General features: G+C 47.4%; 5 protein-coding genes across 5 annotated transcripts; 3 read left to right on the plus strand and 2 right to left on the minus strand.

The window, feature by feature from the left end:
* The first annotated feature begins 25 nt into the window (after positions 1-25).
* POJ06DRAFT_261183 (uncharacterized protein) lies at positions 26-1,487 on the plus strand. The gene is made up of 4 exons (XM_056188585.1): positions 26-292; positions 384-490; positions 548-684; positions 738-1,487. The coding sequence occupies exons 1-4, from the start codon at positions 155-157 to the stop codon at positions 1,226-1,228; spliced, it is 873 nt and encodes a 290-aa protein (XP_056040817.1). The 5' UTR covers positions 26-154; the 3' UTR covers positions 1,229-1,487.
* Positions 1,488-6,361, minus strand: POJ06DRAFT_261185 (uncharacterized protein). The gene is made up of 8 exons (XM_056188586.1): positions 6,052-6,361; positions 5,784-5,929; positions 5,590-5,727; positions 5,184-5,531; positions 4,368-5,127; positions 3,044-4,318; positions 2,398-2,990; positions 1,488-2,344 (listed from the first exon to the last, which is right to left on the minus strand). The coding sequence occupies exons 1-8, from the start codon at positions 6,113-6,115 to the stop codon at positions 1,526-1,528; spliced, it is 4,143 nt and encodes a 1,380-aa protein (XP_056040818.1). The 5' UTR covers positions 6,116-6,361; the 3' UTR covers positions 1,488-1,525.
* A 109-nt stretch (positions 6,362-6,470) lies between these two features.
* POJ06DRAFT_30296 (YAP-binding/ALF4/Glomulin) lies at positions 6,471-9,099 on the plus strand. Its single transcript, XM_056190789.1, has 4 exons — positions 6,471-6,619; positions 6,672-6,794; positions 6,846-7,146; positions 7,201-9,099. Exons 1-4 carry the CDS (start codon positions 6,539-6,541, stop codon positions 8,601-8,603), a joined length of 1,908 nt encoding a protein of 635 aa, XP_056040819.1. The 5' UTR covers positions 6,471-6,538; the 3' UTR covers positions 8,604-9,099.
* A 1-nt stretch (position 9,100) lies between these two features.
* POJ06DRAFT_30297 (P-loop containing nucleoside triphosphate hydrolase protein) lies at positions 9,101-11,327 on the plus strand. The gene is made up of 6 exons (XM_056190790.1): positions 9,101-9,285; positions 9,385-9,439; positions 9,554-9,608; positions 9,700-9,798; positions 9,859-9,991; positions 10,051-11,327. The coding sequence occupies exons 1-6, from the start codon at positions 9,249-9,251 to the stop codon at positions 11,196-11,198; spliced, it is 1,527 nt and encodes a 508-aa protein (XP_056040820.1). The 5' UTR covers positions 9,101-9,248; the 3' UTR covers positions 11,199-11,327.
* A 352-nt stretch (positions 11,328-11,679) lies between these two features.
* POJ06DRAFT_271017 (Ctr copper transporter family-domain-containing protein) lies at positions 11,680-12,369 on the minus strand (the record flags this gene model as incomplete). The annotated part of the gene is made up of 3 exons (XM_056189480.1): positions 11,680-12,029; positions 12,084-12,231; positions 12,286-12,369. The coding sequence occupies 3 exons, from the start codon at positions 12,367-12,369 to the stop codon at positions 11,680-11,682; spliced, it is 582 nt and encodes a 193-aa protein (XP_056040821.1).
* Between the last annotated feature and the right edge of the window lie 151 nt (positions 12,370-12,520).

The raw sequence follows: 12,520 nt of genomic DNA on the forward strand, positions 1-12,520 counted from the left end.
ATGCGTTGCGCAGCATCCAGCTTTACCCGGATCTGTGGTACGCAAATTCTGTATGCACTGCCTACGACGGTGTCTGTGAATATGTCTCCGAGCTTCACAACGACCGAACCAAATATCAATTTGCAGCGACAACGGTACTTAAATTACATACAACATGGGCAAAGGAAATGGCAAATCGAGACAGGCTTATAAGAGCAAGAATCACGCGCATCCAAGACGGTTTCAGGAAAAGAAGTTAGAATCAGAGTCTGGAGCCGGTGTCAATAAACTCCCAGTGAAGACTGCTATGTGGGTGAGTCACTATATAGCCTACAGGCCTTTTCGAAAAATATGTGAGTAGAAACATGGTTGAGGGGAGCTAATATTTGTCCATTGCGTTTTAGGACTTCGATCATTGCGATCCGAAGAGGTGCAGCGGCAAGAAATTAGCCCGGTTGGGATTAATTAGATCTCTGCGAATGGGCCAAAAGTTTCAGGGTGTAGTGATATCGTAAGTCCTCCGGTTTCTTCTTGGAATAAGCTCCAGAAATGCTGAGTGTATCGTTAGACCGAATGGAAGAGTCCCAGTGTCACCGTCTGATCGTGGGATCTTGGACGAGCATGGTGCGGCAGTTGTCGAGTGCTCGTGGGCTCGAGTACAAGAGATACCGTGGTCAAGAATAGGAGGACGACATGAACGACTCTGTAAGTCCAGGAGCCCTGAATAAAGAATAATTTCAGCTTCTGATGAGTAGAAGTACCGTACTTTATAGCGACGAATCCGGTCAACTACGGACGGCCGTGGAAGCTTAACTGTGTTGAAGCCATTGCTGCAGCTTTTGCTATCACTGGACACAGAGATTGGGCCGAGGAAATATTATCACATTTTTCATGGGGCCAGGCTTTTCTTCAAGTTAATCGTGATCTACTTAGTGTGTACTGCCAATGTACGGATGCCGAGTCGGTCACGAAGGCTCAGAACGACTGGCTGGATAAGATCGATAAAGATTACGAAGAGCGGGTGGCCAAGAAAGCCAACGGAGATGATATATGGCTAGAAGGAAATATGAATCATCTACATATATCCTATTCAGAAAATGAAGAAGAGGAGGACGAAGACGATGAAGAGAACAACAGTCACGAGGAAAGGGAAGGAGTATGTGAAGAATCAGTAGAGGACGAGAACGAGAATGAAGACGAGGGAAGTGAGGCAGACAACGACGGCGAAGTCAAATATAATGCGCAGTAGCTGGTGATTACTAAGGTCGTAAAGCCGTGTAATAGGCAGTCGAAGAATAGATCAATAGAGTTACACTTGCATGTACGTAATAAGAGCTGGTGAAACCGACTGTTGATAGTTTCGAGTCGACATGCTAAGTTAGCTGAGGCAATTTCTTGTACTGCAGACAGGAGCATCTTATAATATACAAAAAATGGCAAGTCAACCATTTGGCTGCGATGCTGTCTATGCCGTGCTGTACAGAGTGCATTGAGGAAAAATAGTCATTTATCACATTTGCGAGAAAATTGTACACTTTTCATAAGCTCAATCGTCAAACTCCGAATGATACCATCCCTGCTTAACCCAATATCCGTTGCATTGTTGACCCAAAAACTCCACCAAATTCTTCCGTACAACCCACTCCAAAATGTCCTTCATCTCACTCGGTGTCAATGTACAATGGAATTTTCTACACAATTCCGATGCCGGCACGCCCGGCCGTAAAGCAATTGTCATCAGAACGACGTTTACTAGGCGCAAAAACCAGCTTTTGTCTATGTCGCCCGAAACGTCAATCCACATGCGACCGCCAGGCACGAGCGACGGCTTATCTTCCGAATGGTCTCCATACACAACCGGAATCGGAACCTCAACCGACGGCAATGATGGCACTTGGCGATCGGAACTGCTCCGAAGAACAATGTCGCAATCCAGTTTGTCGCGGTCGACAAGACGAGAAGTATAACCTTCAATCAATTTTCCAGCACTAACATTGACTCGCACCAATTCCACCTCGCGACGAGCAATCAGATCCATCAAGCAGATCATTGAGCTGTCGGGAGCCAGACGTGACATTATGATACCTTTCGACTCCGCAAAAGTGTTCAAAAGCCGATTATGAAATGAGGATGCTTTCTGAAATGATGACTCTTCTGTGCGGAGTTTTGTCATCATATTGAAGCGATCAGAAAAGACGAAATTCCGCCCTGGGACGCGTTTGTCAAGATCACGAGAGGTATATACCAGGATTTTCTCCCTCTCCAACTGATTAACGGCCTCTGAACAGAGTTGCGTTCCGTACTTGTCAAGTAGAACTTTAGCAGTCTGAGGGTCATATTTGGACTCATCAGTGGCAATGACCGCCTACACACGTATTTATTAGCTTCGTTGTTCATAGTGTTGATATCATTGCCTACCTTTATCAGTTGCTTCACATCAGCCACCCGATTAGAAGTAAACACGTCAGTTAATGGCGGCTCGTCGGAGAGGCAAGCGAATGGAACCGATGTCAGTGTTTCTTCAGTCTTTACAGACGATACCGACATGTAGACGTCGTCCAGCCACATACTGAATGACTCATCTCGAACAAATCGGTAATCTCGGAAGACATTTTCGTTCCTAATATTCGCAAGGAATCCAACACTATTCTCATCGTCAACTATATCAACGTCATTCTCCCTCCAGAACTTTACCAGAGCCAATATATCCAGATTTTCGAAATCAAGATTAACGAGTTTGTCATTTTCATATGCATCTAGGAAAACATGTTCCCATCGTTCCGCCGCCAGGGATAATGCTTTCGAACCTCCAAAAATTTGACGAATGCGAGGCCAAACTGATTGCACAGTACTGACTGTATGTGGAGCGCCAAGCGCCGCAGCTACTCTGTCCCAATCAATAGTCTTTGCAAGGCCACCATAAAATGAACGTGTAATAATGACAGAACGGAAAATGTCGTCAGCCTGCTTGTGCCCTAGAATAATTGAATTCCTAATTCTCTTGAAATTTTCTAGACCGGTGTTAGTGCAAATATCACTGGAAGGATAAACGGCAAATTCTTACTTTTGTGCTCCTTGATTGCTTCCGCGCGCTTCTGTTTTCTGTCCAATCCCTCCACAACTTTGGCCTTCTTTCCAGGACGAACGAATTCGGAAAATGGATCAAGTTCTTCGCCAGAGTCTGTTCTGCCGCGTTTCCTTCGTGCTTTTGCAGTTGGTCGGGGAACGACAACCTCAGAACTCTCAGCAGTGTTCCCGGGTTCAGCTTCTGTCAGATTTTCATTGCGGGCTTGTAAAGGTGGACCACCAGCAACTTTTGCTCGTCGCCGGCGCTGAGATATACCTTGCTCACCAATCGTTATCAATGACAAACCGGCGCCATTCCCTTCCCGCTCTTCCATACGCTTCTTCAATCTTGCAGATGCCGCCTGCTGCTGTTCGGTACTCAGTGTCGTTGTTCGCAATGCCTTCTCAGCCCTCCTTTGCACTCGTGCTCGCTGTTTCCTGGACTGAACTGGCACAATATTATAGAATGAAAACTCGTTCGAGATCACTTCAATAGGACGATTAATCCTCTTGGTGACGTCCTTTGCAAGCATCAAACTTTCCTTGAATTTCACCACCTCAGATGAGTCGACCGCAAAATGAGGATATGATAGGATCCAGGTTGTAGTTGGCCGCCCTTGACCATCAATAGTCGATATGCAAATTCTCTGTATCTTGTTCTTATTGATAAGCGAATTAGTATCACGCTCTAGCGTTCGTCGATCAAGCTGACCGGAAGTCGAATATTGAGATCTGTTTCTCAAATTTAACAACAATGGCGTACCACCCTCCATGACACCACCATTTTCATCTAGGAGCTGAAGCATCAAAGCTTGACGTTGAGTGGCCGCAAGCGAAAACGAGCTTCCACCAGATGCGGAAGTTCTCGCAACGAGTTTTACAGGCTCAGATTTTTTGAGAGTGGCTATGGAGAGTCTCTTATTAGCCTTACCAGATGACGATGCTGGTGATTCACCTGCGGCAGTCTTGTCATCCCTGAGGACTTCCGTCATGACGACATCCTGTTCAGCACGCTCTGAGACATGTGTCTCTTCGAGCTCTACAACAGCAATAGGCGTCTCACTGATCTGCTGCTGAGGCGCAGTTTCTTCTGAGGCTTCTTCGATGACTATCACTGCAGGCGAACGCGAAAACTCGGGCAATGGGTTCTTTCGTGGCCTTCCGCGCTTGCGTTTGGGTTGATCTGCAGTATCTACCGGGGATTTTGCTGAGGTCGCAATCTCCTTACTGTTCAACCTGGCAATTGTGTGTCCTGTACCGTGCCATGCGGGAACTAATAGGACTGATTAGCTGCATCAACTCAGCTCGTCAACTGCACTCACTTTTCTCTCCTTCTTCATTCATACCTATTCCTATCTCCGGAACATAGCGTGACTTGTTTGGTCGTTTCAATAGCGAATTAAGGTCGGCGTAGACTGATTTTGACACAAGTGGTCCAAACTCACCCCAATGCTCATCGGGAGAGTTCTGTACAAATTTGCGATAAGCAGGAAGAGTAAAATACCGATAGTACGAAACTCTCGCGGCATTATCTGAACCTCGCACCATAGCGTATTGACCTAAGTGGCGTGGTTGCGAAGTCTTCGAGCCATCCGGGCCAGATGTGTCCGCAAACTTGGTCAACACGGTGTTGAAAATTCGACTAAACTCACGCCCAACGCATTTGCGCGTCAATTCCATTGAAGATATTCCATCCACGCGTCTCGAAGCGACAAGGTCGTAAACCTGGTTCTCCAATGGAAAGAAGCGGTTGAATCGTGGGCCATGTTCAGCCTCTTCCTGGAATTCTTGGATCTTGTCATTTTCGCTGATCTCGAACGGCTCTTGACTAGCGTCCTCAACATCGGACAACTTCTCGCCATCGTTTTCTGCTGCATCTTCTGCGACTTCTTGAAACTCAATCTCTTCTTCCCGCATAACTTCCTTATCGGAATAATCTTTAACAAACTGGACACAACTGTGCTTCTTGCCTTTTTCGTCAGAGGCACGAACAACGTAGACCTTGCGGATAAAGCCTTTGCTCTCTAAGGTTTCGATACACCTTCCAAACACTTTGATCTTATATCTGGACGTATCCATTCCCTAATGCCAGCTGTCAGATAACCCTGGAGTGGTAGCAGAATATAACTGAAACTCACCAGCTGCTTACGCAGGTCGGCGCGCTGACGTAAACCATTCTTTGCATCCTTCAAGCACTTCATGATTTCACGGCGTAACTTCACTGTCTCTGTGCCTGCGCTCGTAGCCTCATTACTATTTACGGGATCCGTTTGTGCAAATCGGGTGCTGACTAAGAGAGTAGTCTTACCACCTTTCTTGACGACTACCGGATACTTTTTGATAAGGCCAAGACTTGAAAGAACATTGACTCTACTGAACAAAGACCTCGGGTCCTGCCTAGTGATCCGGGCTACGTCGATGGCTGTTATACCGGCTTCTCGAGCACGTGTGATTGCGCAGAGGAGGACAAATGGATAATATCCCAGCTATTGAGCATTAGATGCGGTTCATACTCTGAACCATAATTGGCGTCCTCCTGCTTACCGTGGATTCTTCTTTGGGGGCGCCGGTCAGTGTTCGCCATAGCAAGTCGTCGCTCACGAACACATGCAGTCGCTCCCTGTGTTTCTCCATCAATCTAGGCAAATCTCTGATATCCTCACCATCACTGTCCAAAGATTTCTATCCAGCATCACAGTTAGACTTCACTTAGTCAACAAGAAGCCTCAATCGCATACCGGTTCGTCTTCGCCCTCGCTTTTCATGCCTACAATGAACTGATCGCCTCGCGTGCATAACCATTTCCACACAACATTCTTCAATGAATCATCAAGATTCACTACTTTTGCTTGCACGATCTCCCATAGCCGAGTAATGGAACAGCCTAAACAAATTCATTAAGCATAAATTAATTCACTCCCCCAGAATCGAACGCACAATTTCACGCGATTGAGAGTGCGCAACAAGCGCGACGCGTCATGAGCCACAAAAGAAAGCGCGTCTTACCTTCGACACCGTCTAGGGCAATTTGCTCAACAACAAAAGCCACTAACTCGTCTGCTGAAATCATCTTGCCTGGGCTGTAAAAATGTGACTCAAATCGGAAGCTTGATGACCTGGGGCATCGAGTCGTTGAGCGATAGAGCCATGAATGTATGAAATTCCCGGTCAAATCACAGAGCAATTGTGAATAATCTGGCAAACTATTTGCAATCCGAACAACTGTTATACCATAATACAGGCTGAAGAATGTCGACCGTTGTACGACTTAAAATCCGTCCTGTTATGTGACGAACATTGCTTCTTGTGAGAATCATTAACTGTAGTTGCTTTCCGCGCCGACCGAATTTTGTCTCGATGACACGTAGGGCCATCCCAAAAACGTCATTGCGAGACGAAAACGTTTGGAACCCCACAATGCGCCTCCAAAACTGAGTGCTGTTTTTCGCTCGCTTTGTTCCACACCACAGCAGTAATTATAACATTCTAAATCATGGCCTCGAGTACGACTGAAAATACTGCGTCTGTACAAGACGCAGTCCGCGCCCTCACAGGCGCTGCACAAGATGCGGTGGTAAGATCATGCTATTGTTCTAGGGACGTAAGCTGATCCAGTTCCATGGCAGGACTCCGACGACTATATCACTTATTCTACACTGCTTGACCTTTATCTTGGTAATCCGGACCGTTACAAAGAGTCTGAACGTGTCGCTCTATTGCAAGCACTGGAAACTATTCTTCGACGGAATGTATGTACAATCGGCAGCTGCATGGCAAAGGAGCTTCTAACCTTTCAGCAGGAGATTCTTCTCTCTTACGTTGCTTGGGACCTACCGGTGTTACTGCTTCCGTATTTGGCATCGGCTGATCCGTTTGATTCCGTTGCTGCATCCAAAGTACTCACTCCTCGGAAGGCTGCACTCAAAATTTTCAATTTGATCGCAGAGAAAGGCAATGCAAAGGAGCTCTTCTTAAAATCAATTGAGGCATTGTCAACATTAAATGTGGACTTCTCACTAGAGGCTACTCATGAGCAGAATCTCGATAGTGAAAAGCTCTTTGTGCTCAAGTTTTATGCCTTGTTTGAGGTGATCATATCTGGTATGTTAGGTGTGATTGCGAAACGCTTGGTAGCTTACTGACAGGGATCAACAGTGACTAGACGAATAACGACTCAGTACCCGTCTCGATTCTTAACGACGTCGTCAACAGCTTTGTTATCATTTTTCTCTGCACACGTAGATGAGCTTAGCGACCAATCATTGCCGGTATTGCTTCGAAGGTTGTACCTTTTTGCACGAGACTACGTCCCGCCACCTTCGAAAACACCTGTTGAACCAGAAGAAGAGGCACTCCAGCGACGAATGCTACAGAGTTACGTGACGCACATGGTCGAAATCATGCTTCGAAATCAAAGTGTTGCTTGGAGCAGGCGATACTTTGCCGAGATCAAGCCCGAGATAGACGTGCTTCCTGTCAAAGAAAGAGATCGCCCACTATCGTTCGAAGGAGCAGTGAGTCCAAGCATAATCGAAATGCTTGAGCGACTTTTACAATTGACATCATCGTTTGATATTGCGCCTGAGGTGTTCGCTGAGACTCTGCTAGAGGAGCCACCCGAGATGGAACCTGATAATGGGCCTGAGGTTGATCCTAGCTTCCCGTCGCCACCGACATCCAGTTCGTCCATTCCGCTGTCGGCGGAAGGTTGTTTCTTTCTTCTTGCGGAGTTTTTAATATCGGATCCACGGTCAAAGATATCGTTTACTTTCCCGGAAATAATAAAGATCACAAAACGATTCATAATCCGGGAGGAAGGCGAGTCACCGGGTACCGGTGTGTGTGACGCGGTCGGTCTGTTTGCATGGAAGTTCTTGAAGGACATTGCGCCAGATGAGATTGCGGCTATTTCACCAGAAGAATTTAATGGTTATCTGCAGGTGCTGACATCGTTATCGGCAACGTCGCCATCACCTACGGTTCGATTCATTTTCCACACGTTGGTTGTCCACCTGCTGTCACGATCAAGTCCCGAGAGAGCGTACGGCTACATCTATGACACGCTGCAGTTCTGTCCATTTGAGAATGTTTGTGGCGCGTTTGTAATTGTGCTCAAAGATTTCCTTGACGTTTCTCCGCAAGGCTCAACAGAATCGCAGAGGTGCAGAATTCCATACGACGAGACCAAGCGAAAGCAGATCGAGGACCTCATCGAGTCTTGCCTTTCCGCCATTGAAACTAGTCCAGATTTATTGCTCGACGAGCGCTATTCGACGCTGCTGGCATGGGTCAATAATTTCCTTGTGGTTGTGGGTGCGGACAAAACGTTCTTCGACGAAATAACTAGGCGCGTGCAAGCATTGATCCTGCGAGACAGGTCTACTAGCAAAAATGACACTGATGACGACGAACGAATCGAGCGCGACGTCCGAGCAGGAATTCTTACTGCAGGCATAGAGCTTCTTGGGAAGGCGCACAGTTTAGAATCTGACTTGGAGAAGTTATCGATTGAAGCGGACGAAGCTAAGCCCACGGCGACACCTACAGTTGCCGCGTAAGCTTTTGTAACGTTGTGATAGCGAAAGATGGAATGGAAATGTGATATTAGGGTTTCTAATGTATTCTCTAGTCCAGGTTTTGTAAGTTTACGGTTATGAGATTAGTTAGGAGGATTAAATGCAACTGCGTTGAATAGTGTCGAAGAACTTTTGCCGTTGACTAACCACGAGGAAGTCCGCCTGACGGCTGTCGTCTTATATAGCCAATGTTGCATTCTTCGCCGTCTCATAATTATATCATATTTAATCATAACTCGGAGAAACCCAGCAGTTATATCAATATTTTATTGCGATGAAATAATTGTGGTAAGGTCACGGAAGCCACACGGCTCAACTGATAAAGGCAGGCAAAGGCGGGCGGGTCTGTGTGCAGGTTCAGACACTATCATACTTATCTTGCGCATCACTATGCAGATATGGCGCAAACTCAGACAAATAGTCCGACATTTGCCGACATCCGGCGGCGTGATTGGGCGCGCCAGGTACGACTTGTGCTACGGAAAATAATGCGGACTGCTAAGTACCGATCTGGGCCCGGTTTTATCTCCTCGCAGCACCATCCTCGCAGCGAAGTCGTTTGTCGCTTTCACCTTGTCCTGACCATATCACAAGCATCTCTCGTCATCATCTCGACAGACCGCCACAATGACTGAAGACCCTCGTATGACCGCTGCGGAAGCATGTAAGTGCTTTGCTTAGTGTTTTCTGGTCAATTGCCTCGGTGGACGACGGTGCAATGCCCACTACCTGAATGGACCTTTACTAATTTTTGAATTGATAGCCGTCATCAACGCTGCTGCTGTTACTCGTAACTACGACATTCATCCTCGCCTTAAGTAAGTTTTGCAATTGACTGCTCTAACGATTGATTTCTCGGCCGACGTCCGGCCGCTGCCTGCACTCTTCGAGACTCGAGTTAAAGAGCTAACTGTCGCACTTTTGTCGAACAGGTACAACACTGTCAGCGGTGTCAACGGTCCACTGGTTATTCTAGACAATGTCAAGGTGCGATGAATTTGTTATGAGATTGCAATTGATTGTTTCCGTTGCTTGTGGTCGTACATTGAAAGGAATGGGTCTGACCAGACGACTGCAGTTCCCCCGATATAACGAGATCGTGAACCTGACCCTTCCCGACGGAACTGTCCGTGCTGGTCAGGTTCTTGAAGTTCGTGGCAGCCGTGCCGTTGTTCAGGTATACTACTTTTGAGAATTCTGGATGATCGATGAGGTGACTAAACCTGACGGGTTACAGGTGTTTGAGGGTACTTCTGGTATCGATGTCAAGAAGACTCGCGTCGAGTTCACTGGCGAGAGCTTACGTATTCCCGTCTCTGAGGACGTTATGGGTCGTATTTTCGATGGTTCTGGTCACGCTATCGACAATGGTAAGTCAAAGTCAAAAAGGTCGAACGGGAAGGGCAAGACGGTCTAAACAGAATTGCAGGTCCAAAGGTCTTCGCTGAGGACTACCTCGACATTAACGGTTCTCCGATTAATCCCTACTCCCGTATCTATCCTGAGGAGATGATCTCCACTGGTATTAGTGCCATTGATACCATGAACTCCATTGCCCGTGGTCAGAAGATTCCTATTTTCTCTGCTGCTGGTCTTCCACACAACGAAATTGCTGCCCAGATTGCCCGACAGGCAGGTTTGGTTAAGCGCCCGACCAAGGATGTTCACGACGGTCACGAGGAGAACTTCTCCATCGTTTTCGCCGCCATGGGTGTCAACTTGGAAACCTCTCGATTCTTCAAGCAGGACTTCGAAGAGTCCGGTTCACTCGACCGTGTCACTCTCTTCCTCAACTTGGCTAACGACCCTACTATCGAGCGTATCATTACTCCTCGACTGGCCTTGACTACTGCCGAGTATTTGGCGTACCAGACCGAGCGACACGTCTTGGTTCTTCTGACGGATATGAGTTCGTACGCTGATGCGCTTCGTGAGGTTTCGGCTGCCCGTGAAGAAGTCCCCGGTCGCCGTGGTTACCCTGGTTATATGTACACTGACTTGTCGACCATCTACGAGCGCGCGGGTCGTGTCGAGGGCCGAAACGGTTCGATTACTCAGATTCCTATTCTCACGATGCCTAACGATGATATCACACATCCTATCCCTGATTTGACGGGATATATTACCGAGGGCCAGATCTTCGTCGACCGTCAGCTCCACAACCGAGGTATTTATCCTCCAATCAATGTCCTTCCTTCCCTTTCCCGACTTATGAAGTCCGCTATTGGCGAGAAGCTCACCCGCAAGGACCACGGTGATGTCTCTAACCAGTTGTACGCCAAGTACGCTATTGGCCGTGACGCTGCCGCCATGAAGGCTGTCGTTGGTGAGGAGGCTCTGTCTCAGGAGGACAAGCTGTCGCTCGAGTTCTTGGAGAAGTTCGAGCGCAGCTTCATTGCCCAGGACCCGTACGAAAGTCGCTCGATTTTCGAGTCGCTCGACCTCGCGTGGTCGCTCTTGCGTATCTATCCCAAGGAGCTACTCAACCGTATCCCGGCCAAGGTCATCAACGAGTTTTACCAGCGTGCTCGTGCTGAGCAGCCCGCAGAGGTGCCTGCGCCTGCTGAGGAGGAGTAAGAGGTTATGTAAAGAGGGCTTGCGTAAAATAGATAGATGGAGGTCGTGTGAAATGGGTGTTGTCATACTTGGTGTTGTAAAACATTTTTTGTCATCGTTACATTCGTTGATATATTTTTATTTGTTGTAATTGTGTCTTTGCGTGTCGACATTTCTGTGTTTAATAGTATACTTAACACTAAAATCATGACCAATAATGCAGTCCCGTGTGGTGCGCGGTAGACGTTTTGGTTACACTCGACGTTAGCTTACTGTCATATGTTCGTAGCGTCGACAATTCATACATCATGGCATTCATTATTAAGCGAACTTAGATACACTGCAAGCATATATAAATCGTCACAACCACCCAGACCAACAACCAACGTTTGCGCCAGAATAAAAAATGAGCAATCCCACTCGGCGAAGACCAGTCGAAGAACAAGAACGCCTGTCTCAAAATATGCAATAACTTAATGACGGGTTGATGTGTGTGATATTTTTAATGACACGACATTGTGCGAGACCGAGCTCTTTCGCCATAAAGCAAGTGGCCGATAAGAGCACCCACTCCGACAGCAATGATAATCCACCCGTTATATGTCATTGCTGTTAACATGATGAAGAACGAATACAGGACCTGGATTGCGTACAGGACTGATCGCAGGCGCGCCCTGTACCGCTTAAAGAAGTTGAACTTGCCACGGGTAACCAGAGTGCCGTAATTAGTTGTGTCGGAGAGCGCCGTAATGGGTGGCGGGATCGATACGTCTACGAGGGTCGGAGTCATGCTTAGAGGCGAGCTTGCAGTGCTATCAGAGTCAAATTCATCCTTGTCGGTGTCTGCGATTACTATGGTCTTGGTCAGAGGTGCTAATCGAGGGACTGCGTATGGAAGATACATACATGGAGCAGATGTGAGGGTACGCAGGTATTCGTATCCAATTCCAAGCAGTATGATGCCGACGAGGGAGGCAATAAGGGTACCTGGCCCTCGAATGCGCCACCACTTGAAGACGACACACACATCTGTTGGATCCCACGTGAAGACCATCTGCCGAGTCAATGTTAGAACATCCCCTGAAAGAACGTCAAATAGAAGACGTACATTCATCTTGCACATGGACGAGCCATGGCCCACATCTCCCCCTATCATGCCTCCGTGGTCCATATTTCCGTGGTTCATGTCCATGCTGATGCTGAAATCCTGCGAGGAATGGCTTTCGTAACCTATCTGCATTCGCGAGACGAAACAAGGGTGCACAGCTAGCGGTGTGCGAGGAGAGGTATAAATATAAGCAATATGACAGATTGCAGGCTACTCTAAATTGCTCGTTCTGCCG

Source organism: Lipomyces tetrasporus (assembly GCF_029532465.1).
Source record: "Lipomyces tetrasporus strain NRRL Y-64009 chromosome Unknown POJ06scaffold_11, whole genome shotgun sequence".
Classification (NCBI taxonomy): domain Eukaryota; kingdom Fungi; phylum Ascomycota; class Lipomycetes; order Lipomycetales; family Lipomycetaceae; genus Lipomyces; species Lipomyces tetrasporus.

Coding starts and splice junctions, on each gene's coding strand:
- POJ06DRAFT_30297 (XM_056190790.1), top strand. CDS start 9,249: ATGACTGAAGACCCTCGTATGACCGCTGCGGAAGCAT. Junction 9,440..9,553: donor GACATTCATCCTCGCCTTAA/GTAAGTTTTGCA, acceptor TTTGTCGAACAG/GTACAACACTGTCAGCGGTG. Junction 9,609..9,699: donor TTATTCTAGACAATGTCAAG/GTGCGATGAATT, acceptor AGACGACTGCAG/TTCCCCCGATATAACGAGAT.
- POJ06DRAFT_30296 (XM_056190789.1), top strand. CDS start 6,539: ATGGCCTCGAGTACGACTGAAAATACTGCGTCTGTACAAGACGCAGTC. Junction 6,620..6,671: donor GCGCTGCACAAGATGCGGTG/GTAAGATCATGC, acceptor GTTCCATGGCAG/GACTCCGACGACTATATCAC. Junction 7,147..7,200: donor GTTTGAGGTGATCATATCTG/GTATGTTAGGTG, acceptor AGGGATCAACAG/TGACTAGACGAATAACGACT.
- POJ06DRAFT_261185 (XM_056188586.1), bottom strand. CDS start 6,115: ATGATTTCAGCAGACGAGTTAGTGGCTTTTGTTGTTGAGCAAATTGCC. Junction 4,319..4,367: donor GAATGAAGAAGGAGAGAAAA/GTGAGTGCAGTT, acceptor CAGTCCTATTAG/TTCCCGCATGGCACGGTACA. Junction 2,991..3,043: donor AGCAATCAAGGAGCACAAAA/GTAAGAATTTGC, acceptor ACACCGGTCTAG/AAAATTTCAAGAGAATTAGG.
- POJ06DRAFT_261183 (XM_056188585.1), top strand. CDS start 155: ATGGGCAAAGGAAATGGCAAATCGAGACAGGCTTATAAGAGCAAGAAT. Junction 293..383: donor CAGTGAAGACTGCTATGTGG/GTGAGTCACTAT, acceptor ATTGCGTTTTAG/GACTTCGATCATTGCGATCC. Junction 491..547: donor TTTCAGGGTGTAGTGATATC/GTAAGTCCTCCG, acceptor GTGTATCGTTAG/ACCGAATGGAAGAGTCCCAG.